The 27,852-nt window shown below is 56.3% G+C and overlaps 2 protein-coding genes across 11 annotated transcripts in view; one reads left to right on the top strand and one right to left on the bottom strand.

Annotated features, from left to right (window-relative positions):
* Positions 1–260: 260 nt before the first annotated feature.
* Positions 261–27,852, bottom strand: part of DUOX2 (dual oxidase 2) — a 34,287-nt gene continuing 6,695 nt past the window's right edge. For 3 of the 10 annotated variants that reach the window (XM_049705424.1, XM_049705423.1, XM_049705422.1), the window contains 34 exons: positions 27,246–27,801; positions 18,826–18,902; positions 18,449–18,538; positions 18,033–18,197; positions 17,247–17,434; positions 16,893–17,094; positions 16,628–16,794; positions 16,190–16,250; positions 15,947–16,043; positions 15,413–15,503; positions 15,036–15,138; positions 14,386–14,549; positions 13,676–13,851; positions 13,356–13,474; positions 12,856–12,993; positions 12,520–12,633; positions 12,120–12,322; positions 11,639–11,824; positions 10,622–10,847; positions 10,449–10,542; positions 8,662–8,849; positions 8,071–8,140; positions 7,563–7,646; positions 6,849–7,027; positions 6,461–6,691; positions 6,201–6,300; positions 5,445–5,494; positions 5,026–5,153; positions 4,621–4,774; positions 3,112–3,344; positions 2,731–2,889; positions 2,224–2,379; positions 1,945–2,073; positions 261–1,668 (listed from right to left, as the gene is read on the bottom strand). In XM_049705424.1, coding sequence (XP_049561381.1) covers positions 1,546–1,668; positions 1,945–2,073; positions 2,224–2,379; positions 2,731–2,889; positions 3,112–3,344; positions 4,621–4,774; positions 5,026–5,153; positions 5,445–5,494; positions 6,201–6,300; positions 6,461–6,691; positions 6,849–7,027; positions 7,563–7,646; positions 8,071–8,140; positions 8,662–8,849; positions 10,449–10,542; positions 10,622–10,847; positions 11,639–11,824; positions 12,120–12,322; positions 12,520–12,633; positions 12,856–12,993; positions 13,356–13,474; positions 13,676–13,851; positions 14,386–14,549; positions 15,036–15,138; positions 15,413–15,503; positions 15,947–16,043; positions 16,190–16,250; positions 16,628–16,794; positions 16,893–17,094; positions 17,247–17,434; positions 18,033–18,197; positions 18,449–18,538; positions 18,826–18,895 — 4,638 coding nt within the window. In that variant the 5' untranslated portion in view covers positions 18,896–18,902; positions 27,246–27,801 and the 3' untranslated portion in view covers positions 261–1,545. Of the gene's footprint in view, positions 1,669–1,944; positions 2,074–2,223; positions 2,380–2,730; positions 2,890–3,111; positions 3,345–4,620; positions 4,775–5,025; positions 5,154–5,444; positions 5,495–6,200; positions 6,301–6,460; positions 6,692–6,848; positions 7,028–7,562; positions 7,647–8,070; positions 8,141–8,661; positions 8,850–10,448; positions 10,543–10,621; positions 10,848–11,638; positions 11,825–12,119; positions 12,323–12,519; positions 12,634–12,855; positions 12,994–13,355; positions 13,475–13,675; positions 13,852–14,385; positions 14,550–15,035; positions 15,139–15,412; positions 15,504–15,946; positions 16,044–16,189; positions 16,251–16,627; positions 16,795–16,892; positions 17,095–17,246; positions 17,435–18,032; positions 18,198–18,448; positions 18,539–18,825; positions 18,903–19,195; positions 19,719–27,245; positions 27,802–27,852 lie in introns of those variants that run through there. The other 7 variants (XM_049705420.1, XM_049705425.1, XM_049705421.1 and 4 more) reach the window with 6 other exon arrangements.
* DUOXA2 (dual oxidase maturation factor 2) lies at positions 20,009–23,512 on the top strand. The gene is made up of 6 exons (XM_004281263.3): positions 20,009–20,164; positions 21,232–21,289; positions 21,584–21,718; positions 21,978–22,191; positions 22,550–22,764; positions 23,121–23,512. The coding sequence occupies exons 1-6, from the start codon at positions 20,018–20,020 to the stop codon at positions 23,312–23,314; spliced, it is 963 nt and encodes a 320-aa protein (XP_004281311.1). The 5' UTR covers positions 20,009–20,017; the 3' UTR covers positions 23,315–23,512.

The following is a 27,852-nucleotide window of genomic DNA, read 5'->3' as shown; positions in this document are numbered from 1 at the left end:
CCTGATCTGGTGCTCTTCCAGTTCTGTCACAGAGATTCCTTCAGTACAGAGGGTAGGGAGCTAAAGGCATCTGACCTGTCAGAAGAGGTAGAGTATGACCAATGAGGACAGAAGCCTGGGGCAGGAATGTGGAGATGGCCTGAAACTCTCCCTGCCACAGATCCTATTGGCTGGAGGACGCTATTACCCAGCAATTTTACTCCTAGATACATACCCAAGAGGAATGAGTGCATTATGTTCACCAAAAGATAAGTCCTAAGAAAGTTCATAGCAGCTTTATTCATAATTATCAAAAACCAGAAACAATCTAAATGTCTATTAACAGAAGATTGGATAAACTGTGGTAATCTCTACAATGGAATACGACACATCAATAAAAAGGAACAAACTACTGATATATACAACATGGATGAATCACAGAGACATTGTGCTAAGTAAGACAAGCCAGTTTCAAAAGAGTACATTCAGTATGACCAAATGAATCTGGAGTAATAACAAAAAATCACATCTGTGGTTGCTTCTAAGGCTTGGGGAGACTGACTGGAAGGGGTACAGGGAAGTTTCTGGGGTGATGGAAATGTTCTATATCTTGATTTGGGTAGTAGTAACATATGTAGTACATGGTAACTTTAAGATCTGTACACTTTATGCAAATTATACCTTTTGTTTTTTTTAAATTACAGCTTAGCTTTTGAGGAAAGAGCCAGTTGAAGAAGGAAAAGGAAGGGTCTTAAAGAGTATGGAGGTGATGTCCCAGATTGGCTCCTGTGGAAGGTGACCAACTGCCCTGATTTGCCTGGGACTGAGGGGTTTCCTAGGACAAGAGACTTTCAGTGCCAAGACTGGGGGAGTCCTGGGCAAACTGGGACAGTTGGTCATCCAAGTCCTGTGGAGGAGGGGAGCTGAGTGGGAACTCTGGATGATTGGCAGAAAGGCTGGACTCCCTTGGTACCAGAGCTGAGGGGCTGCTCCAGCAGGCTAAGAGAAGGGCCAGCCAAGAGGTGAGGGCAGCGGGCGTTGCTGGTTGCTCCTCAGGGTTCCTGATCCTCTCAGAGCAGGAATAGGTTGGGGGGTAGAGCTGGAGGGAAAAGGCCTCGGAGACTGAATTGAGGCAGGCAGGCCATCCAGGTTTAGCATCGCAACTTCTGAGCTGGGCTCTTAGGAGATTCTCACTCTGAACCCTCTCTTCACACCAGGTGTCCCCACCCTGTCCTCCCTCAAATGCCTAGGCCAAGAAAATACCAAAGCAATACATTGATTTTCTGGAAGGAAAACAGACATGGGGACCTATCAGAGGAAAATGCGGTTGTATCTCTTCACCTCCATAGTTGTCACAAGGCAGGGACTGTCCCCTCCCCACTTTGTCTGCCACAGCCTGCTGTGGCTTAAGCTAGAAGGGTCTCCTCTATCTTCTCAGAGCCTGGGACAGATGGGGCAATGAGGGAGAGGCTCTTCCAGCTCTCCAGCTGATGCCTGAGGTGAATTCTGACAGAAACTGCTGGCAGGGCTGGTCCACGGAGGGATCAGGAACCAGGGAGGGAGGGCTCAGAAGTTCTCATAGTGGTGCACAAAGTGGGCCTGGTCCTTCCTGTTGATGAGCTGACAGGCCTTCTCTACATTCTTGGTCATTCCTGGAGGGCCGCAGCTAAACACCCCAATCTTCCTCACCTGTCAAGTGTGTGTGGGGGCAGTGGTTGCAGAGAATCAGAGGCCTGTGGGCTTCCTCCCCAGGAGGGAGCTGCTTCTCAAGCCTGGCTGGAATGACCAGGCCATTGACCCCAGGCCCTGAGAAGGCGGCTTGAGTTGGGGAGGCAGGGGGTGGGGTTTGAAGCCCTTCTCCAATGCTTGACCCCATCCTGAGGTCCTCTGCTCAGTACCCAGCTGCAGGCTGCTTGAGGGCCAGGAAGTCCTGGCAGGGGAAGGATGGGTCGGGGTGGGACTGACCTTTGGGTGGACCTCCTGCAGAGAGTCGAAGAAGGGTTCGAAGGGGGGTCGGCCAAAGTGGGTGATGGAGCGCAAGCCCGTGAACAGACTCCGGTTCAGCACCTTCTGGAAGTGCCGCTCACAGATGTACTGGGGGAGGGAGTAGAGGAGGAAGGTCACAGCCAGGCAGAGCCAGGGTCAGCTCCTAGTCCAGATGGCGGTCCACCCACCTGCCTTGGCCATCCTTACCCTCAACCCACATACCCACTGAGCTACCCTGCCTGGCCGGCCCTGACGTACCAGCATGGTGGTCCTGAGGTCAAACTTCTCAGCCAGCTGGGTGATGTAGATGTGCACGGACACCAGGTCCTGGTGGTCATTCTCCTCCACCTCCCGGATGATGTCAGCCAGCCACTCAAACTGCCGCTGGGTCCGTGTCACCCAGATGAAGTAGATCTGGGGACACACAACTAAAGCTCTGATTCAGCTCAGCTCAAGATTCGTCTACCCAGATGCTTATACTGAGATGGTGGGAAGCCCTGGACCCCCCACAGGCACCAAACCTCTGGCAGGACCCACAGGCCTGATCCAAGGCTTCTTAGCCACAGATCCCAGCAGAGGCTCTTCTGGCTACACCTCCTACCCTCCCTCAAATGTTTGCCAACTGGGCAACTGGGTATGAATGGTCCCAGCAGAACCAGTTGCCTAGGAGCCAGGGACTTTTTATCATGCTACTCTGCTGGGATGTGGGGACACAATCAGGCTGTCTGTCCCCATTTCTTTGAAGAATGGGAGAGGGACACTCACCTTTTTACAGAGCATTTGGCTGCCTAAGGATGACTTGAAGACCAGGTCTTTGAGGATGGAGGCAAAGGGGGTGACCCCAATGCCCCCTCCCACCAGCACGGACACCTCAAACTTATGCCACTCCTGGTGGCCCTCTCCAAATGGTCCATCGAGGTACAGCTGCCAACAGAAGAGGAAGATGAGATGAGCCTGGCCCTTCCCCAGCTCTGAGGTTAGAAATGGGGGGGGCGGGGAGGACCGGGAGAACTAGTTTCTTTGAGGCACCCCAGCCCTCTCCCAATCTGGCTTTGGGGTGGCTGGAGCATCTTATCCCAAGGTCGGGGAGGGTGGGGACCTTCTATCAATGCCAGAACCCCAAAAGTGGTTCCCAGTGATGAGCACCTTTGGATGTTTGGCACAGCTGTCACCCGTCGGGGGTGAGTAGATCTCCCTGAGGCGGGTGGTCCAGGGCCCTGCTGCCCGGATGTGCAGGCTAAGCGTGTCCTCGTGGGGCGCAGAAGTCAGGGTGAAGGGGTGGTACTCGTTGGTCCCCAGAGCCAGGCAGGCGATCCGCACCCACTGTCCTGACTTGTACTCAAAGTCTTGGGGCCGCTGGAACTCAAGGTGGGTCACTCCTGGGGGTCATGGGCAGGGAGGGGCAGGGATCAGAGGGCTTGCTCCTGGTACCTGAGGACTGGCAGGTACCCTGTCCTCTCCACACACCTGAGGCACAGGGAGTAGTAACATGATCTGAGCGAGTATGGCTTCTGGGGCTGGGAGTTGGAGGGTGCCCTTCTCTGTTTCCTGGGTAACTCAAGAGCTGGGCTTCTCTGCTCTCCTGTTCCAGCCCCTCCCCTCCTCTTTGCTGCTTCTTCCCACTAAGGGCCCAGGCCTGATACCACTGTCCTGGATACCAGCCTACTAGGTCAGGGGACCTCAGGCTCCCCAGGTTACCATCTCAGTGTTTGCCAAACCTCCACCATATGAGGGTTACCTTTATGGTGGGCCATATCAGCACACCTGCTGCACTATCATTTATCTAACATTTTTCTTTAAATTGACTTACTTTTTCAATTCAATTTACCTTGAGAAGAACATTTAGGTCACTAAGGTGAGTAGAAAACCAGCATCATGTGCTCTATCTAGCTCCAGAGGCTGTGCTCTATCTAGCTCCAGAGTCCAAGCTCTTAACCAATACCCTACATTGCCTTGCCTAAGTATCATGTGGTCTAAACAGAAGGTACCATGTTTTATCAAATTTTAGCTGGATACTGTTTGTTGCCTGACCACAGCTGAGCCTCAGGCTTGTTCTCTCTTTGTGGAAAAAGGAGATTCGCAAGTACTGGAGGATGCAGAAGGCATGCTAATACCATGCTGAGACTTTGTTCTTAAATAATCTTGATTGAAATACAGTTGAAGTGAGGTTAATTTTCTTACTATGTGAGTCCTGAAGGTTAGCTGGCCCCTTGTCACTTAAGTCATCTTCCACCACCCTTTACATTGATGTGAATCCCCACTCTGGCCAACATTGACTATCAACAACAGACTCTTGCAGTCTGGGCCATTTATCTGTCTCTGAAGAGAGGTTATTCTGAGTGAAGGAATGGGAGAGGGGTGTATGGTTCCCCACCCTGCACCCAGGCCACAAAAGCGCGGGTCTTTCTTGTCCTTAAACCCCTCTGAATGCACTTTCAGCCTCCTCTTCTCATAGTCACTTCTCACTGTCTGTAAGTCCTCCTGGGAACTAAGCACAGCTCTTTTGGGGGCTGTAGTTCCATCAGGAAAGCTGCAGGGGTCCCTGAGAGGCTAACAGAGGCAGCAATGGGATGAGGAGGCCTGGGGAGCTGTCTTCCCACGTCCCATGAGTTGACCTCCAATGCTGCCCACCGAGGGTCAGGCCAGGCCTGGTACCTGAAGGCAGCAGTTCTGCTTTCACCACGCCTATCTCCACCTTCTTCCGGCTCAGGCTCACCAGCTTGTCCCCCACATAGATAAGTGCTGGCACCAGGAAGTAGATGTGGAAACGGGGCAGTTGGATCAGAGCGAAGCTGCCGTGAATGATGAGCTGGAGACATGGCCAGTTAGTATAGCTCAGGCCCAGCTGGCCCCCTTCCTGCACCCACCCTACCCAGATACTTCCTGCCTGGGCCCTGGGCCTGGGCAGGGTAGGTGGGGCTGGCATAGGCTCCATAGGCTGTGGTCTCGGGTCTGGGGTCTCGGTCTGAGATCTCGCGTCCAATTCACCCTGCTCCCTCCCCACATCATGAGTGCTCATCTCTGCCTTGTGGCCTGGCCCTGCCCAGAGAAGTCCCTCACCAGCACGTAGAGCAGAATGTAGAGGTGGTGGGTCAGCCAGAAGCCCCGGAAGCTGCGGCGCCGGAAGTGGTGGGAGGCGAAGACGTACATGATGGCGAGAACCAGGAGCAGGAGCACCCCTGTCATACCTGGGGGCAGCGGGGACAGGGTCAGAGAGCCCCTGGCCTCGGGACCTCAGCCTGGGCTGAGAATGCCAGAGGGCATTTCCCCATTCCGCTCTTCTTCCCTGACCTCTCTCATCCCTCCCTGGCTCCCAGAACAGCTTGCCCAAAGAAGCTGGAGCTGAGGCTTGTGCTGGAGGCTGCAAAGGGATCCTATGACCACTATAGACAAGTGTGTATTCATGGGAAGATGAGGGAGGACAAAAGCAAAAGTCCTCAGACAGAAACCCCAGACTCCACATACAGTCTACTCTTTACCTGGGACTGTCTGGAAGAACCACCAGTAGAACTTCTGGGGAAGCTTGGACCTGTAGGACAAAGACACCCAGAGCCTCAGGCTGGGGCAGGAGGGGCTCCACCACTGTTGCAATGTGACTCTGTTCCTGACGGCCTTGAATGCGGAGGTTACTGGGCCTCAACCCAGATGGCCAAGGGTCCTTCCAAAGAACATGGCACCCAGCTTCCTGCAGTTCCACCCTCTGATCTCAAAGCAATTCTTCCTCCTGTGTTATCTTGAATTCTCCTACTACAGCTGACCTTTGCTTCCTTGAAGTGCTTGGTTCATATTCTGTAAGCTCCATGAGGGCAGGGAGCTTACCTCCATGCTCTATCCCTATGCTCAAACAATGCCCAGCACAGAGTAAATGCTCAATAAATAGTTGTTGAACGACTGCATGTATCTTGGCATCCCTACTCTTTGGCTCCTGGATGGACACACAGGACGTATTCCACAAATATTTGCCCAGTGAATGGACAGTAGGCTGAGATAGCAAGCTATGTGTCAGGTACACGTGAGAAAGAGGCTCCGACTTCATCTCCCAAACTCCTTTCCTGGCCAATTACGGCCTGCTTCCTTCCTGAGGGCAAGGAAGTCATCTCTCAGCTTCCCCAAGGATGCTAGCTTCTCGCCCTCACTTAGTGAGAGAGTGGAGGGTCTAGGGCCATCTACCTCTTTTCTGTTGTACCCTGAGGCCTGCCCCAGGATTCCCAAGGGGGACCCTCCCCAAAACTGACCCATCATTCACAAAGACGCTGGGGAAGATGCAGGCCAGCAGGCTGAGGGGGCTGACTGAGAAGATGTAGACATTCACCACGTGGCCAGCACTGTGCAAAACTGAAAGAGACACATCCTGTTAGAGACGCCTCCAGGGCCAACTCTACCTCCAGCCCCGAGGAGAACAGGAAGTATAAGTAGCTCCAGTCTCCCCACTGCCTCCCCCACAGCTCGACCCAGGGGACTGCAGCAGTGGCGAGCGTGCCCAGGAGCCACATACTGGCCAGGACGACAGCAGCCATGGCGATCCAGCGATGGAAGTCCACGGCGGCATCGAAGGGCACGTAGCGGTTGAGGAAGGTCTCTCGCAGGAAGGTGATGAGGTTGCGGCACATGGTGAGCAGGATGTAGGAGAACATGAAGGAGACGCTGGCCGCCGTGCCCCGCGACAGGATGATGCCCACGAGGGTGGTCTCTGCAATGCCCGAGGGTGGCGAGGCAAAGGCATAGTCTGGGGGCACAGTGGGGGTGGATCAGCACAGCACAGAAGCCTGGACCCCAGTCAGAACAGCTGGGCGCCCCTATCCAGAAGCCTGAGGATCAAGAATAACAACCAGAAGGCTCTCACGTCTCCCCTCCCACTGCCCACAACCTGGAACTCTCCTTACAGTAAGCACGCTCCACAAACAGTCCGGCACAGATGGCTGAGAAGATTGCCACGACCACGATGTGCCGCCGGTAGTTCTCCACGAAGCGCTTGTACTGCTGCAGCTTCTGGGCCAGGAAGCCCCGCTGCATCTTCTCCTGCAGCGCCTCTGTGTATAGCCGGGGAGGGGGCACCACTGCCCTGCAGCAATGGGAGGCAGGTGGCCCGAGATCAGGGCACCCTGTACTCCCCTAAATGCCACCCTATGAAGGAGACCTGGTGATCTGGTAGCGGTCAGGATGGGCCACAACAGATGAAAGAAAAAGCTTTTGGAGGGTAGAATCCACTCTGCCAAGCCTTTACCTCTCAGCTTTATTTGCCCTCTCCACCCACTCCTCCATCTCCCCACGACTCCATCTCCACCTCCTCCTCTCTGTTCTGTGCTTCCTTCTTCCTGCTCCCTGCACAGGCCTCACTGCTGTGCCCAAAGCAGGCAGGAGCCAGGAGACCCCTCACTGCCTGGTGTTGCATCCGAGTGCCAGGCCCCCTGCCTGAAGATTAGGGTGCAGAGGTTGGAAGAGGTTGAAGAGTCATTAACTCAATAGCCTGCCAATCCGGTCAGGGACACCTGGAATGAGTCTCAGGATGGTTCCTTGTGTGTGGGGGTGTGCGCAGACCAGAGACCCTGAGACTTCTCCCCATGTCTCCTTGGGTCAAGGGTCTGGGAAACACTTACTTTTTGCCAAACCTCTTCTTCAACCCAGGGCCTCCCAACTCTGGGGCTTCTGAGACAGGGAGCCCCACTCCCTGAGGGCAAGAACTGAGAAGAGAAAAATGGGTTTCATTCTCCCCTTGTCTTTGCAGCCAGGAGAAGAACTGCCAAGTCAGAGTTGGGGCTGGTGTGGGAGGGGATAGATCCTGGGACTCATTTCTGTCCACAGAACCTGCCCATAAAACCGGTCAGAAAGAAGCCAGGCAGAAGGCAAGACAGAAGGAATGAACATGATCTGATCACATGTTCTGTAGAATGATTCTGTCCTGGAGGGGCAGGGAGAGAGCCAGGCTCCTGAGCAGTAAGGGGTTATGTGTGTGAGGCAGCTGGAACTTGGGCTAGAACAACCGTGCGCTGAAAGCTACTTTCAGAGCAAATGTCTGGCCCAGGGGCTGATTCCACCAGCCCTACTCCTTCATTTCTCTGCAGGGGACCCAGCCGGGGCACCTCCCAGTGCCCCATTCCCACTCACCGTTCCCCAGAAGTCCGAGTGATGAATGACACTCGACAGCTGACGTTTGGTTTAAGAATGTCTCCAGTACCTGGGGAGAACAAGAAGCTGGACGGGCTTCCCCACGAGGGAGGAGACTGTCCTAGGAAGGCTGCCGTGGCACTTGCCAGTGACTTGGTCGTGTCCCCATCTCTTTCCCCAGCCTTGCTCCCCTCACTGCCCACACCGAGCACCCACTGTACACAGGGCGGCGGCCACTGCTAGACAATGTGGCAACTGAGTGCAATTAGAAAAGGGGCCCCCCTCCAGGCGGATGCAACCCTGCAGGTCCTTTGTGTAGAGAAAATAGGGCCTCTTCCTCTGGCCAGACACACCCCAGACCAATGCACATGGTTGGTGTGTAGAATGTAGGCTGGACTTCAGCCTGCCCTGACCCCTCAGTGGGTATCTTTGTGCATAAATTGCGCAGGTGTATGTGATGCCCTTGATTACACGTGCCTGGCTCTCTACCAGGCACCAAGGACTAAAAGAGAAATAAGACCTGAGTGCTATGCACCAGGAACTCTCACTTTGAAGACACGCCCATTCCTGACACCTTCCAAACTCACACACCTCCACCTCCACCCTTGACACAGAGCTGGGTGCCGCGGAGCTCGTTGTCATGGTCCCGCAGCATGAAGTGGAAGTCCTCCCACGTCAGCTCCTGCTTGTCCTGGAAGCCCGACTCCCGGAACATGGACTCCACCACCTCAGCCAGCTGGGCCTTGGACAGGCAGTTGTTGGAGATCTCGATGAAGGACCTGGGCAGGGGGAGGGAGGAGAGACGAACGCAGCCTGTCACCTGGCAAGGTCAGGTTCAGGCAGGAGCTGGGTGGGGTGGGTCCCGGCCTATCTAATGTGGTTACCAGTGACCCAGGAAATGGCACTGAGAAGGTGTTCATCCAGCCTGCTGCTGACGCTAAGCTGGGTGGGGTGGCCAAGGGCTCAAAAGGCAGAACAAAATTCAAAGTGACCTTGACCAGTTAAAGAAAGCAGTCCCCAAACAGGGGGGCATCTACAGCTGGGATGAATGTCCACTTAGTGTAGGGACTTGTCCAGGTATGCCATGGCTCTCTCACGTGGCAGGCTCTTACGTTGATACCTCCCACACCACCGCTGGGCACCCCGTTCGTGGTCCAGTGGGGGGTTGGGAGAGGAGATGTAGCTGCACTGGCTGCTGCTTCCTTGTGCCAACAGCCTGGGGCATAGGCAGGAGTATCTCCGCACCCAATGTTACAGCACCCACAGTGGCAGCTACAGTGGCCATAACTCTTTTCTTAGACTGTGCTTTGGGACAAAAGCAAACAAACATGCAAGTTTGTGTGAGTCCAGCAGAAAAAGACCTTTGTGTGCACAGCACAGCAAGCACTGCCATCACATTAAAAAACACATCATCCCACTGGCTCAGGGTGAGACTGAGCAAGAGCCACACTGAGTACAGGCCAAGGAGGTGGACCTCAGCCCCTGGGGGCAGAGACCGTCTCCTAGAGGGTCCTGCAGCAGCACGCCCAGCGAGGGACAACTGCAATGCGCCTCGCCCTAGCCCTTTCAGAAGCCCATGTCCAGTTGTGGTATCTGGACTGTAAAGAATGTGGCAGTTAAGGTGAAAGCTGAAAGCAATGAGGAGGCTTACAGGGGTAGAAGAGTTAAAAGGGTCTGGGCTGTTCTACGCATTCTGTTTATTCATTTACTTATTTGTTTCATCTGATTCAGTTAACTATGTATTGAATGCCTGCTATGTGCCAATCACAGTGCGGAGGAGGGGATTCAGCAGGGAACAAAGAGAGATATGAACCCTGTCCTTATAGAGCTGTAGGCAGCTGTGGAGCACGGTCTTCAGGAATAAGCCTGTGAGCTCAAAACTGGTCTTTATCGGCACACCACAACCAGAAATGGCTTAAGAAGCAGGAGGAGAGAAGGGTTGGAATATAGAAGAACTTTCCATGTTTCTCCTCCTGCCTGTCATGGTGATTAATACTGGCAGTAACCCAGGGCATCCGTCCTCCATGATTCATTATCTCACTGTGTAAAGCACAGCATTTGAAGAGTTAGCAAAGACCCAAAGGCATCCAGAAGGGGTTAGTGGGCTTTGTTACTGGTCATCTTGATGTTGGTTGTCTTTTGTAACTAGGGAGAATTTTCTGGTGGTGTTGGCACTGCAAATACAGACTCTCCTGGAGGCAGGGGCCTGGCCAGATAAACTTCTGAAGCTGGATGCTCTGAGCGTCTAGGATATAGTACCTAGGCCACCTCTCAATGTAGATGGACTCATAACCTCCTCGCCTACCCTCCTCTGACCTGACCTGTTTTCCTGTTTAAAATATCAGGAAGTCTCAGGACTGGAGGGGCCCACCCCATACCGCATCATGGTAAAGAACTCGTCCTTGGAGAGGAAGCCATTCCCATCAAGGTCATACATGGTGAACATCAAGCGGGACTTGTCCTCTGGGGAGCCTGGCAAGACATAGGGGGATGCCCGTCAACTCTCTGCTGAAAGACACCTGACTCCTGGGATGGTCCACCCCCCCCCTACCTTTCATGAAGACCACCAGGACGTCCAGGAACTCCCGGAAGGACAGGTAGCCATTGCCGTCCTTGTCGGCCAGAGAAAACATGGACTCCACAAACATGTCCTGGGGCTTGAGGCCCAGGGACTCGGCAAACTCGGCCCGGCTCAGCTCACACGTCAGGGCCTCCCGCACCTTCTGTGACGAATCCAGGGGCAGGGTCCCGGCGTCTGCCTGGTCGATGTCCAGCACCTGCACTCGGGCAGCAGCAGAGGGAAGGAGAGAAGGAGGTGAGGCTGGAAGCAGTTCAGTGACCTCTCACATCTCCCCAAAGTCCAGCTCAGAAAGGGTGAGTCCTGGTGGCTGCTCCCGGTCATTAGATAAACTTCTGACTTGGGCTTCTGCTTTCCTGCAGAGGGGGTGACTGTAGCAGGGGATGGGGTGGGAATGGGGAGGGGCACGGTTTGGGAATGCAAAGTGAGAGAGCCTACGCTGGGGACAGAAGCTGCAGCAGACATTAAGTGGACAGGGAGGAAGGGGCTAAAGATACATTCTCTTGTCAATTCAGACAGGGCTGTCATGTGCCTGATTTTAAAAGTCATATACATGTAACTACCATTTGTTAAATGCCTATAACGAAGCAAGCACTTGGGCTAAACCCTGTACATAGAACAGTGTTTATCAAACTTTAGAGTGAATCAGAAGCCTCTGGTGGGCTTGTGGGCCCCAACCCCAGAGTTCCTGATTTCCTAGGTCTTGGGGAAGGGCCTGAGGACTTGAATTTCTAACAAATTCCCAGATGAGCCTGCTGCTGCTGGTCCAGGGGCCACACTTTGAGAACCACTGATGTAGACCATCTCCCTGAATCCTCACAGCAACCTAGAGGGATGGATCCTATTTTAATCACTGTTTCATAGATGAGGAAACTGAAATCTCCAGCCCGCAGAGCAGAAGCTTAGATCACCCCACATAGGGTCCTGTCCAGCCCAGGGTCCCTTCAACCCCTGGGCCCGGTCCTGCCTCCAAAAGGCACAGTCAGGCACCTGGGCAAAGAGGTGTCTGAAGAAGACCTCCAGGATGCGGCCCCGCTGCTGCTTGGTCACAGCCTTCCTGAACAGCTCATTCTCACTCATCTCAGCCACATCAAGGCCCAGAGTCCAGCTCTCACAGAAGCCCTGCAGCTGCTGCACGAAGGTGCCTCGCTCTTCCTCGGAGTTAAACAGCATCACCTGGTGGGAGGATGGCTCAAGCTTCTGGTTCAGCCTCCCCTCAGAGGGTCTTGGGTTGGGGGATGGACAAAAAAGCTGTCCCCCATTCCATCCCGGCTGGGGCCAGGTGAGAGGCTCAAAGGGGATCAGAGGGAGAGTGTGGTGGGGCTGGGGACCTCTGAAAGGAGTGGCTCCTCCCAGCATCAGCCTTCACAACTGAGCTCTGTAGCTGAGGACGGGGTGGCCGGAGAGGACTCGCCGTGAGAGGGGAGATGTGCGAGGGCACCCCAAGCTGGGGAGGCAGGATGGGCCATACCAGGTCATACTCCTTGGGGATCTTGAGCAGCAGGGTGCGGCGTCCGCTGTTGCTGGACAGGATGAGGTGGACCTGCTGCGGGGGCCTCAGCTGGATGGTGCGGAGCACAGAGAGACGCCTGTCCAGGACCTGCAGACGCCTGTCTGGGAGCAGCTGGATGGTGATGGGATAGCTCCTCTCCCTGGGTCCCGGCCACTCCATCGCTAGGGAAGGGACAATGGGGCAGAGTGGTTCAGCAGAGGTCCCCAGGCCCCTGCCCTCAGGCTAGCTCCACTCTGCCAGTCTGAGCAGGCACCCCCAAAGCCTGGCTCTCTCCCCACATCTGTAACCTGGTTCTTTCTCCCAGCACCGCCCCCCCATCTGTCCCCTTCCCTCTTCCCGCCCCTTGGCCCCATCTCACCTGACATTCCATCTTTGGCTGCTTCTTTCTTCACACTCTCTCTGCCTTTCTTTTGTAGCTTCTTGAGCTCTTGGCCCCGGAAATAGGCCACAACCCCAGAGATAAGCAGGCTCACTGAAGGGGGTCAGAAGGAGACACTGGGTGGGGGGGGCGCGGCCTCGCCTACAGCTTCACTGAGGCTTTGGCTGCCGCCCCTCCCTTCCCAAGGCCCCTTGAGCCTGGCTTCAAATGTACCTAGGAGCTAGCCTTACAGGCCAGCAGGTAATGAGGGGCAGGGACAGTCTGTGAGGAGGAGGGGAGCCAGAAGAGAAATGGGCGAAGGGGTAAAGGGCTCACCTAGGGGGAGACAGCACAGAGCCACGATGGTGATGCCAAAACCAGGACCACTGCCCTCGAAGAAATGAGTCACAGTCAGGGGCACACAGGGGGGCAAGCCTTCACTTGTGAGCTGCTGGGGCTGAGGGCAGGGTGCACCTGAGGGAAAGACACAGAAGATCTCAGGGCCTGAGGATCCCACTCCTTGGCCAGGCAGCCTTCCCTTCTGTCCTATAAAGGACCAGGTACCCACTCCCTCCCAAACCCTCCTCCCTGGAACTTGTTCCCGTCAAAATTTCCTCTTCCACATCCCATCTCTCAGCATCTATCCCAACTTGACCACAAGGTTCAGCCTGCAAACCAGTCTAGTCTCTACTGGGGGAGGTGGCCTAATGCAGGCCTCCCAGACCAACACAGAAGGAGCTGCCTGGTGCCCAGCTCCCTGGACAGCACCAAGTGATCCCCACACAACCTCTGTCTCTTCTCTGCCACCATTACTTGTGTTCTCCCAGGCCACCCACCTTGTTGCCAAATAAAGACATTGGGCTGCAGGGCACTATGGTTCACGCTGGTGACAGCCACCAGCACGTCCCGAAGAGTGGTGTTTCTGATTTCTGCAATTTCCTCCGTGGAGAATAGCCTAAGTTAGAGAAAGCCAGGAATTGTTGGGATGGGAAGGGGACACAGGTCTCCAGCAAACTCAGGCCCAGGGACTCAGATGAGAAAAGAGATCGAGAGGGGTTGGGGAGGGGTGCTGGGACATCCGGGTGCTGTTTACAGGCAGAGGGTCTGGGGCCCAGGCCGAGGTAGAGTCTGAAGTGGGAACCCAGGCAGGCCTCACCCATTCCTGCTGTTCTCAAACCAGTAGCGGTCGCCATCCCGCAGTCGCACAAACTGATCGAGGACGATGGTGCTGAAGAGGGGTCCAGGGCCCCCATGGCTCTCCAGGAGCCCCCCGGGGAGTAGCTCCAGCCGGGACACGTCCTGGTTGTACAGGGCGGCTATGGCCTCCAGCACCTGGGGCCACACAGGAAGTGAGGAGCGTGTGAGCGTGGATACGGTTTTGTGTTGGGAGGGCAGCCACTATTGCCCCATCCCTCAAACACAGGACCCCATCAGCTGCCTGGCTTGCTGCTCAGGCCTGAGGAAGTGTCCTCTATCTAGGCAGCACTCCTCAGGTGGTGACAAGTCTGGTGGGAGGACCAGTGTGTCACTACCCAGACCGCCTATCCCCAGTGATCAGCAGCTTCAGGGTCACCCAACTCATGGGGCGAGATCCTGCAGGAATAGGACAATGGCACCCAACCCAGGGGCCACTCTGCAGTAATGGTACAACACAGTGGTGAGGATACTCTGGAATCAGATGGCTGAATTTAAATCCTGCTTCCAAGACTGACTTACCAATTATGTCATCAGTAAAATGGCGATAATTATGGTCTCTACTCTGTAACGTTCTTGACATAGATTAAATGTGTTACATGTGTAAAGGACTTAGAACAGTATCACCACAAGAAAGCTTTAGCTGCCATTATCATCATCACTATTCCTGACCTGACGGTCCACGGTGGTGTTGAGGTCACTCCAGCTCCCTGGGGTCTCCAGCCCCAAGGCCTGTCGGGCTTGGCTATAGCTGGGCAGCCCCATATCTCGGCCACGTTGGATGCTGCTGGCCACATAGTCAGTGCGGGAGAACTTGCCAGGGCCAGGCCAGTAATCTGAGGAGGAGAGAGGACCAGGCTCTAGGCTCAGTCCCTCTAACCCTTCTTCGCCCAGCAGCCTTGAATTGGGCTGTTGGCATTACCCACACTCAGCACTCCTCAACATGTGCCCTGCCTTGGTGCAGGGTCACTGTCATCATGTGTGACCAGGGGCAATTTTTCTGGCAAAACTCTTCCCCTAAGACTCAGGACTGTTCTAGTCACCAAGCAGTAAATTCCCCGTCCCACCTCCTTAACCTCAGCATAGGGCTGGACAAAAACCTTTAGCGACCTAAGCACCAGAGATTGTGGTGCCACCCTTCCCCCACACCCTCAGATGTTGGTAATTTAGAATAAAGCTTGTTTTCTTCTAATGGCTGTTTGCTGTTCGTTTATCTATGTTCCTGCTTTATAGGTACCCTAGGTCTGCCTGATGCTTAACCCAGAAGGGTCCCCAGGCTCCCGGACCTCTGGGCCCTCATCCCCTCTGCCTCCAGTGCTTACCCCTCAGATCTTCAACTACTATGTTGTCCTCCCGCTCCGAAATCTGGGAGGCCATTCCCAGCAGCAGATGATTCACTGCATCGGCACTGTTCAGATTGGGGTTCTGGAATAAAACAACACATTCAAGGTAGGTTCTCAGGCCCCTCCCTAAAGCCAGGTCCTTCTCAGGACCACTGCAGCACCTCAGGATAAAGGGCCCTTGGCCAGTCCTAGACTCTCTTGAGCTGTTGTCCCCAGATAATTTTCTGATCACTCTACCCTTCAACTCCTACCACCCTGGAGCTGCAACACCTAAGAATTGGAATTGTTGCTTTTCCCAGCCTGTGTGATGAGACTGACCTTGACCCACCTCCCCTTGCCCCTGACCCCAGGCTGACCTCCCGAATCCAGTAGCTGTTGCAGACTCTGAGAGCTGGGGAGCTGCCAAAACCCTCATTCAGGACCATCTGGAAATGACAGCTGGTGTTTCTGAAATGGGGAATCAAGGATGCAGTAAGAGAATTCAGAGAAGTTGAGGTGGAGTTGAGTGGGGTGAGGGATTCAGAGGCGGCCTGGCCAGTACTAAGAGGTGTCCTCGGAACTTCCTTGAACATGGCAGGGGTTTGGCAATGAGTGCGGATTGAAGGTAGAGGTTGCTCTTTGTCCACACAGGGTAGGAAGGGAAGGAGGGAAGAGAGTGACCCAGCTGCTGGACAAATCCTGCTCTCAACAACTGAAGTTCAGCCATTAGGAGGAAATGGGGAGATTTTCCTGTTAAGACTGAACTTCCTACCCCAGGGTGCTGTTTCAGGGCACCAAATTCTGCTTCTTTTCCCCCATGAAACTGTAGGGGTGTAAAAAAGGCCCCAGGCCCACAAGACCACTAATTCTTCACCTCTGCCAGTGTGATGCTCAGCCAGACCCTCCCTCACCTCATGTAGACGCCAGGGGGCACCATGGTGGAGAAGAACTGCTCAGAGGCCACCAGGAACTCCGGAGAGATGCTGGGGTCCAGGAAAGGGCGGTACTCTGTCCACAGGGGTAAGAAGAGAAATAGGCTCTTTACCCTCACACACTCGTCACACGAACCCACCTGTCTTCTTTGTCTATAGATCCTGACCCCCTCCCCCTCCTCAAACCCCTCCTCAGCCCAGGTGTTCCCCAAACTCCCTCACCTGTGTAATTCGGCGGTGCTTGCTGCAGGAAGCTGGGCAGCCACTCATACATCGCGATGTTCTGAGGGTCAAGAGCGGGGGAAATGGGAGGTCAGCGCTGGAGCAGCCAGGCCAGGAAGGATCTGAGCTCAAGGAAGGCTTAGGTGTGAGACGAGGACCAGGCAGGGCAGTCACGGGAGAGACACTCAAACAGGAGAGGGGAGGAGGTTCCCGTTGCCCACGAGGAACGAGGGCAGGGGGGAGGGGCAGCTAAATAACAATCACGAGAAAACCTCTGGTATAACTAGCGCTTTGCCTCATCACTCTCAGGGGCTTTCCCTAGACGGTAGCTGTCTGGGGAGGGGTGTTTCTGGGTGGGCTTGTCCAAGGATGGAGGGCTCTGCGGGGCAGCGGAGTCTCCCGGGGACAAGGACGTGGGGGCAGGGCCGCGCGACCTACCTGGTAGGTGGCGATGACCCTCTTGCGCGCGTGCTGGAACAGCTCCTCGTCCTCCCAGAGCGGGTGCTGGCGGGCCAGCTTCTGCGCCCACAGGTTGTGGTAGCGGAACCAGAGCAGGCCCAGCGCCTGCAGGAAGGGCTCGCGGTTCCCTCGCTCCGCCCCGAAGGCTGCCCGCGCGGTGGGGACACAGGGGAGGAGTTGAGCGCGGGTGGGCCCGAGGGGGGCGCACCTCGTCGGCCCCAAGCCCGCGCCCCCGCCGCCTCACCGTACAGCCCCCGGGGCCCGCGCCGTCCCGTGGCGGGGTCGGGCGCAGTCCACATGCGCAGCGGGTCCTGCGCGTTCCGGGGGAAGGCGGGGTCGGGCCCCGACGCCAGCTGCCCACCGGAGAAGCTGCGCAGCTCGTCGCTCCAGGAGTGCGAGGAGCCATAGATGGCGCTGCCGTCCAGCCAGCCCGTCGCCTCGTTGGTCTGCGGGGACAGCGGGAGGCTGAGCCGGGGGTCGGGTGGCCGAGGCGGCTCAGGGCGGGCGAGGGCCGGGCGGCCCATGCGGGTGGTGGGAGCCTCTCCACAGCTGCCTCAGGTCCCGCCCCACCCCCCCCCCAGCCGCCTGCCCCGCCCACCAGGTCCCGGGGGTTGCTGGGGCTCTGTCCGGTCTCGGGGTCCCAGCGGCTCCTCTGGAAGGGCAGCACCACGTCCCCGCTCTGGTCGCGATCGAACACGGGGTCTCCGGGCGGGATGTGGATGTTGAGGAACTCGGCTGGGCAGCCAGGCTTTTCCACGCTCACCAGGTCCGAGAGCACGTGGTAGCCTGCGGGCGTCGGGGGGCAAACTGGTGAGAATTGCTACTCCCCACCGCCAAGGCTGACGCCAATTTCTGAAGAGCCTGAAGGCAGATGTTCCAAGGCAAATTCCGCGCCACCAGCTCTAAAACATTTTTCTAATTTGCAAAGTGGGGTTATAGTACCCTCCTCGCCCACCCCATAATGTTGTTGGGAGAATCAAAATAATATAATTAATGTAAGGGCTCCCCCAAGCCAGTCCCCCTCTCCTAACAGATCCTGCCTCTCCCTCCCTCTTCGGGGGAAAGAAGATATAATCACAACAGGAGAGGGGCGGTAGTGGAATCAGCTTCTAAGAGCTATAATGAGGGTTAATGGCACTCCTGGGTTTGTAGTCAGTGATAAGAGAAAGATTAGGAGAGCAAATACCCCCAAATCAACACCCCCAAATCCCTCCAAAAGGAAGAAAGGCTTGAAGTGAGGCTTGGTGGGGAGAGGAAGTGGTTCGGGGTCTTGTATCGGTCTCCTGTGGACTTGCAGAGAGGCCTCAGGGCCCCTCTCCCCAGGCTCTGAGCTGAGCGCCAGGTCAACCCTCACCGAAGACGCGTTCTCCCACTTTGCTCTCACCGAAGAAGACCCCCAGCACTGTGCGATTGCGGCTGGATGACAGCCCATCTTTGCCCCGCATGGCGGCGTTGCTGAGTTGGCGCGGGTTGGGCAGCAGCGGCTCCCCCAGAGCCTGATACACGCCGTCCGCGTAATTAGCAGGTACAAGGCGCCGCAGTCGGGAGCCTGTGGGAAGCAGGGAGCCGGGCTCTGTCTGAGCACTCCGTCTCCAACAAGCCCACGAAACTCGCTCTACTCCTCCCTCCAACTCCCCACTCCCACTGACGAGACCACTTCTTCTGTCCCCAGGGGTGTACAGGAATTCGCGGCGCAGGCAGCCGGGCGGCTGGCGGCTCGCTCTCTCGGCTTCTCCGCGCCGGGTCTCCCGCGACCCTGCCCTCCACTAGCCGTTCTCCACCCCAGACCACGGGACGCACCGGCAGCGCCACGCTCGTGGTGCCTCAGGTTGTTGAACCAGCCGTCATAGCGCTGCACTTCCCAGGTCAGCGAGACTGAGTCCTGGCCTCCTGTGGGTCAGAGGGTGGTCCACTCAGTGCTAGCCTCCCTGCGACCCCTCTGGGACCCGACGGCCTCGGCCCGTGCTTCTCCAGACCGCCGAGCGCCCCCAACCCGACCCAAGTGGCGATACTCGCCCGGCGTCTAGGCTGCGCCAGGAAGTTTCCCATCTGGCTGAGCCGCTCAGCCATCTCACCCGATATTCCAGCCTCAGGAAGCCGCTTGCCTGCACGTCTCCCTTCCCCAACTCCCAAGGGAAACTGGGAGACATCCCGAACTAGGGGCGCCTGGTACTTACCCGCTGGGTCCAGGAGTGCAGTCAGCAGAGCTCCCAGGAGCACCAGGGCCTCTGGCCTTGCACGGACCATGCTGACCCTGTGGCCAAAAGGGTGGGAGGTGGTACATAGAGACACGGAGCAGGCGTCCCCCACACCGACAGTTGGCACAGGAGGAGGAGGCACCAGCCGTGTCCACTTCTGGATCGAAGCTTTTAGAAACGTCACCAAGTACCCGCACCTGCGGGGCACTTTTTTAAACGCATAAGCAGCCCTCAAGGCAGTGACACTGGTCCCCACCCTCCACCCCGTGGAAGAACTAACCCCGATCACACACAGGAACCCGGGAGGCACAAATCCTCTGGGGCTTGTCAGTCCCTGGCAGGACTTTACCTCCAGCCTCCCAGGTCCCGAACAAAGCCTCGAGTCCTACCCCTCAGGAACTGCTTCTCCTAGAGGAGGCAGGGAAAGGAACGTGGCTAGTGAGCTGGGAATCTGGAACCTGCAGTCCCTCGTACCCCTCAGTGAATGCCTGTGCATGGACATGAGGGATGGGAAGATCAGGTCCCAAGTCCCACTCAGACCTCTGGCTTAGGGCCCCCATCGGGGTCAGAAGTCTTCTTTTTCTTGGAATCTTTGCTTCTCTGCTCTGCTCTCTGCCTCTCCCCCACCACTCCTCCCCAGCTCCGCAGATCCTCAGCCTCCCCGGCTTCATTCTCACCCTCCTCTCTGGGTCCTCTGAGGCCAGCTGTGCAGGTGTCCACTCAAGCCAGACCAGCACCAGATGTGAGCATCTGGACTGGAATTCACCCTCTTGCTATGCAGTTGGGGCTCCTCTCATTTGCATAGCAACCTCCGCCTCTCATTTGCATGACCTTATCCCTCTGGGACCTGGCTGCAAAGCCCCGACATGGCTCGGCACGCTGCCCAGGCTGCTATAAAAAGGATTTCAGGTCTTGTGCGACTTCCAAACGCAGAGTGAACACGCAGAGCTGGCCCTCCCACCTACCTAACTCCGTCCCGGCCAACCCAGAGCGTCTGAGGGCAGCTAGCTTCTGCGCTTCCTTAGGGGCAAGCCGAGGCGCTCAGACTTGACTTGTCTATTGAGTCCAGTCCTCGCACGCAGGGAACGGGGTAAAGGGAAGTGGGATCCGGGCTCGGACGCCAGTGACCGCTCTCCCCGTTGGAACAGACCCAGCTCGGCCGGGTTGCAGCATGACTCTGTGGAACGGTGTGCTGCCCTTCTACCCTCAGCCCCGGCATGCCGCCGGCATCAGCGTCCCGCTACTCATTGTCATTCTGGTGTTCTTGGCCTTGGCTGCCAGCTTCCTACTCATCTTACCCGGGATTCGTGGCCACTCGGTAAGGGGGTACTAGAAGTTTAGGTCTGGGGGTGGAGGGCGTCAAGGATAGCATGTCTCTGGAGGATAGGACAGTTAAGACGGCGGCAAGATCTTCCATGCACTGAAGCACTGAACCAGACAGGTGGAGCATAGGCAGAAGTCTGGCCCAGCAAGCACCCCTTCCCAAGGTTAGGGAGAGGTCCCATACAAGACATCCGGAGGCTGACCCCAGCTGGAACATTCAGGAGGCTGCTGCAGAGAGTGGGTGCCCAGTCCAGTAATCCTGGTGCCGATTCTAGTCTTCACATGCTGCAGGGGTCTCCTGCCTCTCCTCAGGCTGCACCTCCACTCCCATCCCACTCCCATCCTGACCTCAGGTGATGACCTTCTGGCCAAGAGGACAGAAACCAGCAACTCATACTGCTGTGTTTCACCTGTGCACTGGGTTGAGTCATGTGTGTGGGACAGAGATATCTCCACAGAAATTTCTTCGAAGTTGTAGCAGACTGGGCACTTTTTCTTAGATTCCCTCCTCTCCCAGAGCCTAAGTTGTCTGTTTTTCAAGTCTAGGAGGACCTAGCCTCCCTGAGTCTTGTGTTTGTTTTCTGGGAAACTGGCACACCTAGTAATATCTGAGAGGTTGTGTTCACACCTCCTCTACTTGGTGACCAGACCTTGAGGCCTCCCTCTCCTGAGGGAGGTGACCGCTGCCTGCCTAGCACTTCTGGACTCACTGAGCCTCATCATGGCAGTGACCCAAGCAGGAGGTGGGACCAGGGCTGAAGAGGAAAGGGGATGAAGGTGGTGGGAGAGCAGCAGATAGAGACAGCCCAGTTGCAGGGTGGACTGGAAAATGGGGCTGGGAGGCAGAATCATGCAGCCAGAAAACATTAGAAAATGCCAGTGGCTCAGAGGGACTTGCATGACTTGCCTTCAGCCTTTAAAGGTCAGGAATGTAACTGGGAAAAGTGGGCAAGAGAGGGAAGTTGCAGAAGCACTAAAGGCCCGGGTGGCATGGGGTCAATGGAGAGCTTGGGGACTCTGGTTGGGCAGTACCCAGGCCTGACCCGGTTCCTGTTCCTGCAGCGCTGGTTCTGGTTGGTGAGAGTTCTCCTCAGCCTGTTCATAGGAGCAGAAATTGTGGGTGAGTGTGTGATGCAGCAGAGGGGGAGAGGACCTGGGGTGAGGAAGGAGGTGGCCTGAGGGCACCTGGGAAAATGGAGAACTGGGGATGGGTTCCCGCTCCCTGTTCCCATTCTCTTTCTAGTGGGCTCCTTCTAGTGCCCACTCTTCCACCCTTACCGTGTATATCCCTTTGGACTCCTAGACCCCCCCATCTCTGTGCAGTGTCCCAACTCCCATCACCACCCTCCCAATCCCGTCTCCCCAATCTTCTCCCTAACCTTTCCCCTCCCCCACGGTTTGCCTCTCCCCACAGCGGTATGCTTCAGCACAGAATGGTCAGTGGGCAGAGTTAGCACCAATACATCCTACAAGGCCTTCAGCGCGGCACGCGTCCGAGCCCACGTCGGTCTACACGTGGGCCTGGCGGGCGTTAATGTTACACTCACAGGTGAGGAGCTGCGGCGAAGTGAACTCCTGAGGTTGACAGACACCATGGTTGGGGGGGTGTGGCAGGCAGGGGCAGCTGGAGGACCTGTGAGGACAGCTCCCACAAGCTCATATAGAATAGCTTTTGGCTCTCATTGATTTGTGTTTTCCCCAACCGCTGCCAAACCTATTTCTCTCAAGATTCTCACTCTCCTATCCGAATCCGCTTAGTTGCCCGGTCCTCGCTGTACGCAGCCGGGTGACGACGCCGCCCTCCGCAGGGAACCCAGTGCAGCAGTTGAACGAGACCATCGACTACAACGAGCAGTTCATTTGGCGGATCGGCGAAAACTATGCTGGGGCGTACACGGAGGCATTGCAGAAGGGGCTGCCGGATCCAGTTCTCTATCTGGCGGAGAAGTTCACTCCGAGCAGCCCCTGCGGGGTTTACCGCCAATACCGCTTGGCGGGACACTACGCCTCGGCCACGCTGTGGTGAGCGCGGAAAGAAGACACTTTGCGTACTTGCGCGCGCGCGTGCGTGTGTGTGGCGGGGGTCGGGGTGGGGGCATGTGAGCCGGAGGATGTGAGCTACAGTTACAGACCGACGCGCTTGGGGTGAGAGTTGCCGCCTCGCGAGCAGATGGTCACGAGGTCCGTACAGACCGTGGGAATCCGAAGAGACCCAGCAATGGCTGGGCGCCGGCTACTCCCCTCCAGTGTTTCCCTGCGCCTCCGCCATCCCAGCCCCGGGCTTTTGTTCTGGGGCCGGGAGGTAGGGGAGGCGAGCCCGTGGGAACCCGAGCGGGCTGGGGGAATCCGGCTCACAGCTCCGCTGGTCCCCTCCCCGCAGGGTGGCGTTCTGCTTCTGGCTCCTCTCCAACGTGCTGCTCTCCATGCCGGCCCCGCACTACGGAGGCCTGGCTCTCCTGATCACCGGCGCCTTCGTACTCTTCTCCGTCTTCGCCTTCGCCTCCATCTCCAGCGTGTCTCTCTGCCAGCTCCGCCTTGGCTCCTCCGAGCTCACCACTCACTACGGTGCCGCCTTTTGGATCACACTGGCCACGGGTGAGGACCGAGGGAACCGGCCCCCGGGTGTCTGGGGGCAGAGACGAGATTTATCCCAGCGTGAGCTTTCCGGTTTGCATAATGAGTTCACATATATTATCTAATTTGCCCCTCTCAGTAGTTCGTAGAGGCAGGCACTGTTGTGCCTATTTTACAGAGGAGGGGAAGGGAGTTCGGAAGGGTTCGGTATCTTGCCCCAGTGGCGTGCGAACCCGTGTATCATGTATGCCATATTAGAGGTCTTTCCGTGGTGCGTGTGTCTGGGGAAGAAACGCAAATACCTCCAATAGATGGAGTCGGGCGGCCGGGTTCTGGAGCCCTGACCGCCCTCTTTACCCGCGACTGCGCTAACACAGGCATCCTGTGCCTCCTCCTCGGAGTTGCGGTGCTGAGTCTCCACTACGCTCGGACCAGCGCTCTTCGCACCTTCTTGGATGGAAGCGTCAAGGGCCTCGAAAGTCAGGCGAAAGGGAGCTCTTCTCTCATCCTCAACAACCCACTGCATAAGCAGTTCTGGGGCTCAGACTTAACCATCAGTACTAACCTGTGAAAGGGACTCAACCTCGGACTCCTACTCTGCCTTGGTCCCCCGCAGGCCGGGGAGCAGTGCCCACCGGGCCTGGGGAGCTCCGGGAGGGCACTGCGCTGGGGGCGCGGGGGGAAAGGGCCAGTGGCCTCAGATGTGCCGCCTGCACCCGGGAAAGAGTCTCCCAGCGTGAGCTGTAAATAAACTTTCTTCTTTTTTTTTTAAACTTTCTCCCATTATTTTCCATGGCTTTTCAAGGCTTTTCGGGATACGAGTTCTGGGGAGACTTCCCTGGGTTGGAGGCAGCCTAGTACACTCTTTCTCTGCTTTGCCACAGACACCGGATTCTCTGTGTCTGAAGAATGCAGAGTAACCCGGGAAAGGGTCTGGGAGAGGGTGCCCTCTAGTGAGCCCAGAGAAGAACAATCAGAGCCTGCATCTTCCTGAGCTACCCCAAGTGGATGGTAGCAGTGACCAGGCAGGTCATTCCCCCACACCTCCACCCCCGCTGGCCCTGTGGGATCCCCCTCCGCTGGCCCAGCTGAGGGGGGCTAAGAAGAAATGGCATTTTGGAATTTATTCACTAGCTTCACTTTATTCATTAAAGGGGTGGTGTCTGAGGGCCGAGGTAAATGTCAGCAAGGCATAAAGCTGTAAACCCCGGGATTTTTTGTTTGTTTGTTTTAGGTCCTTGGCAAGTCCTACAGTCTTATTTGGCAGATTTGAGAACTGAAGCTCAGAGAGAATGGGGCACAATCGGTTAATATTAGATCTAGAACAAGAAGTTTGGTCTCTCCTCCCTCGCAGTACATTCATTGCACCAAGAGATCACACAAGCTGGGGAAGTGAAGGGAGAACAAAAGGGAGCCAGGAAAAAGGAAAACAAGAGATGCAGAGGGATGAGAGGGAACATGGGAGAATCGCACTGTAAGCCCCCCGTACACGTTTGTCATCATGTGGGTGGAGCTGGGTTTCAGTAAATGGCACCTCGAAGAGGCAAAGCCCCAAGGGAGGGCAGGGTAGCTGGGCAGAAGGAGGGGCAGCCCCTGCTTGGTCTCATCACGCATGGCAGCAGGGTTTATGGCAGCCCCAACATCTGCCTTAGGGCTTTTTGTTTTGTTTCATGTTTTATCATCAATAGGTAGAGCCTCTTTTCCTACTCCACCTACACATTGGGGCTGGGAACCTGATACAACCCATCCTGCAGGCAGTTCTGGTGGTGTTTTGGAGGGGGGGTTCCAGTGAAGGCTGGAGCCAGATTGGAAGTCCGGGTGGCCACCAGGGAGATGAACTTTCCAGGGCAAGTCAGACTCCTCACAGGGCACCTCAGAGGAAGCCTCTGACAGAGGAATGTCCTGGGGCTCGAGACTCTCAGCTGTGGACCTGTAGCGAGGGCTCAGGAGTCCCCCTTCCTCAGGATCCCACTCCAGGACAGGGTCCTCTCCCACAGTGGCCGAAGAAAGCCTGCAGCCTGTGGGCCACCACCATGGCCAGGCCCAGCAGCACACAGAGCAGGCCTGGGGATGAGGCAACAAGTATCCCGCCTTAGTGATAGTAACACCTTCCCAAGGATATCTTCTGCTAAGAGCATTAGAACCCCTCTTAAGGGAAGCCTATATCGTCCCTGCTTCAGGGCAACTTAGGCTCCGAGAAGTGACTGGCATAGGGTCATATGGCTGGTGTGGCTCTGTTGCTCTGAGTTTTTGGACTCTAAACCCAGTGCTCCTTCAATTACATCCCAGGAGAGAGAGAGAGAGAGAGAGAGAACTCTGAAAACAGAGAAACCCTGGGGGGAGGGCAGGACACAGTGGGACAGGAGAGGACAATAAAACTGCAGGGCAATTTAAGGCTATGTGAAATAGGCACAGAGAAGTGTTCTAGGAATGGGGGACACAGAGAAGAGTGTTTGGGGGAAGGGAGGACATGAAATCGTAAGATCTGGGGAAGAGCTGGGTGAACAGAGAGTTAAGGGATGAGGGACATGACAGAGACAGAGATAAGACACAGGGGAGTAGGGACATATGAGGAGGGAGGGGCTGTGGGTCTGAGAAGGGGAAACCCAGCGATGAGGGATCTAAGACGGAGGGGGCTTTAAAGAGGGGAAAGGTCCCCAGAAGTGCCTCTCGGTCCCTGGAGGCAGACGCTCAACCCCACGGACCTGACGGGCCCCAGCCCTGAGTCCTCCCATCCCTGCCTTCAGGATTGGGCCTCACCTGTGGTCAATGTGATCCAGTAGGCAGGCCCACGGTGAGTGTGCAGTGTGGCAGTGCCCAAGCGTAGGGGACAGGGCAGGGTGAGTGACATGGCCGTGGAGAAGAAGAGCAGTCCCAACAGCTGGAAGACACCCGTGGCCAGCAGCACGTGGCCACCGTAGACCAGCACAGGCATGGACAGCATCACATCCGCCAGCAGCCAGCAGAGGAATGCCACCCTGGAGAGCCAGGGGAAGGCTGGCCCAGGCACCTCTACCTTGTTTGGGGTGAACTTCTACCTGGAGGGGCCCAGGTGGAGGACACCCCAAAGAGGTGAGGTAGGGATTCCTGCCTGTGGGCTTCCCAACCAAGCACCGTGGTGACTGGTGCCAGACTGTCCCACTAGGGGTCTCCACATGAGTGGGGGAGAGATGGGTAGGAACCCCACTCCTGGGTCTAGGCCAGCAGGGCCTCCGTCCCACCCTCACCACAGTGTGGCCGGGGTGTAGTGTCCCGCCAGGCGGTACTGGCCATGCAGGCCGCACGGGCTGTGTTGGGTGAACTTCTCGGCCAGGTAGAGCACGGGGTCTGGCAGCCCCTTCTCCAGTGCCTTGGCATACTCCTCGGCGTAGTTCTCCCCCAGGCGCCAGGTGGACTCCTTGTTGTAATAGCCGGTCTCCGTTCAGCTGCTGCCTTGGGGTCCCTGGGGAATGGAGCAGCTGTGCCCAGCAGGGACCCGAGGGCCAGAGTGGGTATTTACCTGGGCAGAGGCTTATCACACTGGAAGAGGACCAGGCTCTGGTCTCAAGTGAGAGAAGGCAGCTTCTGAGGCCTGAGAACTTCCCTTCCTACCTCCCCCGGCCCGGATCCTAGAGCTCTTTAGACCACACCCAACATAGATCCCAAAGCCGCAGAGCAGAGGCTTTCCCTTCCTCCCAGGCAAGAGCCCCCCCTCACCTGTGAGCGTGATGTTGACTCCTCCCAGCCCAATCTGCAGCAGCCCAACAGCGGTGCTGATGCATTCCGAACTGAAGGCCTTGTATGATGTGGTGGTGCTGACCTGGCCCACAGACCACTCAGAACTGAAATTCATGGCTGGGGTTGGGGAGTTTGATGTTCAGGAACTCAGGGAGGTCTGGGCATTGCTGGGTTAGCCAGAGGGAGAGCTGCAAGGGGACCATGTCAGTTTTGCTCATAGCTGTGTATCCATTAACCCGCCTAGGACCTGGCTCATGGTAAGTTTGCCAACAATAGGTATGGGATGAATAAATGAATAAATGGGTCAGAATCTAATATCTCCCCTGGTCAGAATCCTCTTCCCCCTGTCCTCCCTTCCTGCCCCCATATAGGGAGAACTACTCAAGAAGCTGGGGCAGGAAACATTAACATAATAAACCATGCTGGGCAAACACAGAGAGCTTCAACATAGAGACTTTCTGTGTTTCCTATCGCCTAATCCCCAAAGCAAAGCAAGCAGCCCTCCACCATTCTCTCCCTCCAGCCTCCGCAGACCCTGTCCCCAAAGGCATTCATTTTGACCTGCTTTCCTCTGAATAAATATGTTAGGAAGGTCGGAGAGATGCATCCAGGAGGCTTGCACCTGTCAGGGCAAAGGTAGATGTGAGGGGATAAGGCCAGGGTGAGGGAGGCGTGCGGGCAGGGAGGTCTAGAAGCCCACCCTGAAGCAGAGCCTCTGTGAGGGAGCCAGGATAGAAGAGATGGGATGCAGGCAGCTGCCCAAGTCAGCTACACTCCACACTCACCCAGGATCACAGCTCCAATGAATAAGCTGGTCACTACTCGCAGGATCCGGAACAGCCTCTGCATCACAGGGTGGGCAGGTTTAGGATGGAGCACCCTCCTTCCAAATCCACCCTTTCTCTTTCCAGACTCGGGAAGGGTGTTCTAGAACTGAGGTCCCTTGGTCACCAGAGATCAAAGTGCCCGGCCCATAATAGATACTCAGTAATTATCTGTTGAATCAATGAGCAGGGAGCTCTCTGCTGGGAGGGTGGGTGACGCTTTCTCGGGACTAGAATCTCTTTCCTGAATCTGATTGTAATCAGAAAGTCTGGCCCCCTCACCTCGAGGCCGAGGTCTCTCTGGGGCTGGGGTCTCCAGGGCTGGTTTTGTTTCTCACCATCTTGCCCCGAATGCCTGGCAGGATGATGATGAAGGTGACCAGTGAAGTCATAAAGATGGTGATGATGATGGCCAAGGTGGTGACCATTGGGAAGTTCGGCTTGGGGCCAGCGTAGAAGGGGAATGTGTGTCCCAAAGCAGCCATTCTGGTGGGGTTGTTCAGGGGAGGCGGATGCTCTACAACAACAGGTGTTTACTGAGTGCCCTCTATGTGCCACACACTGTTCT

This window comes from Orcinus orca, chromosome 2 (assembly GCF_937001465.1).
Source record: "Orcinus orca chromosome 2, mOrcOrc1.1, whole genome shotgun sequence".
NCBI lineage: Eukaryota > Metazoa > Chordata > Mammalia > Artiodactyla > Delphinidae > Orcinus > Orcinus orca.
Note: the sequence above shows the minus strand (reverse complement) of the source record. Positions and strands in the feature narration are given on the sequence as shown.

Coding starts and splice junctions, on each gene's coding strand:
- DUOXA2 (XM_004281263.3), top strand. CDS start 20,018: ATGACTCTGTGGAACGGTGTGCTGCCCTTCTACCCTCAGCCCCGGCAT. Junction 21,290..21,583: donor CATAGGAGCAGAAATTGTGG/GTGAGTGTGTGA, acceptor CTCTCCCCACAG/CGGTATGCTTCAGCACAGAA. Junction 22,192..22,549: donor TACGCCTCGGCCACGCTGTG/GTGAGCGCGGAA, acceptor CCCTCCCCGCAG/GGTGGCGTTCTGCTTCTGGC.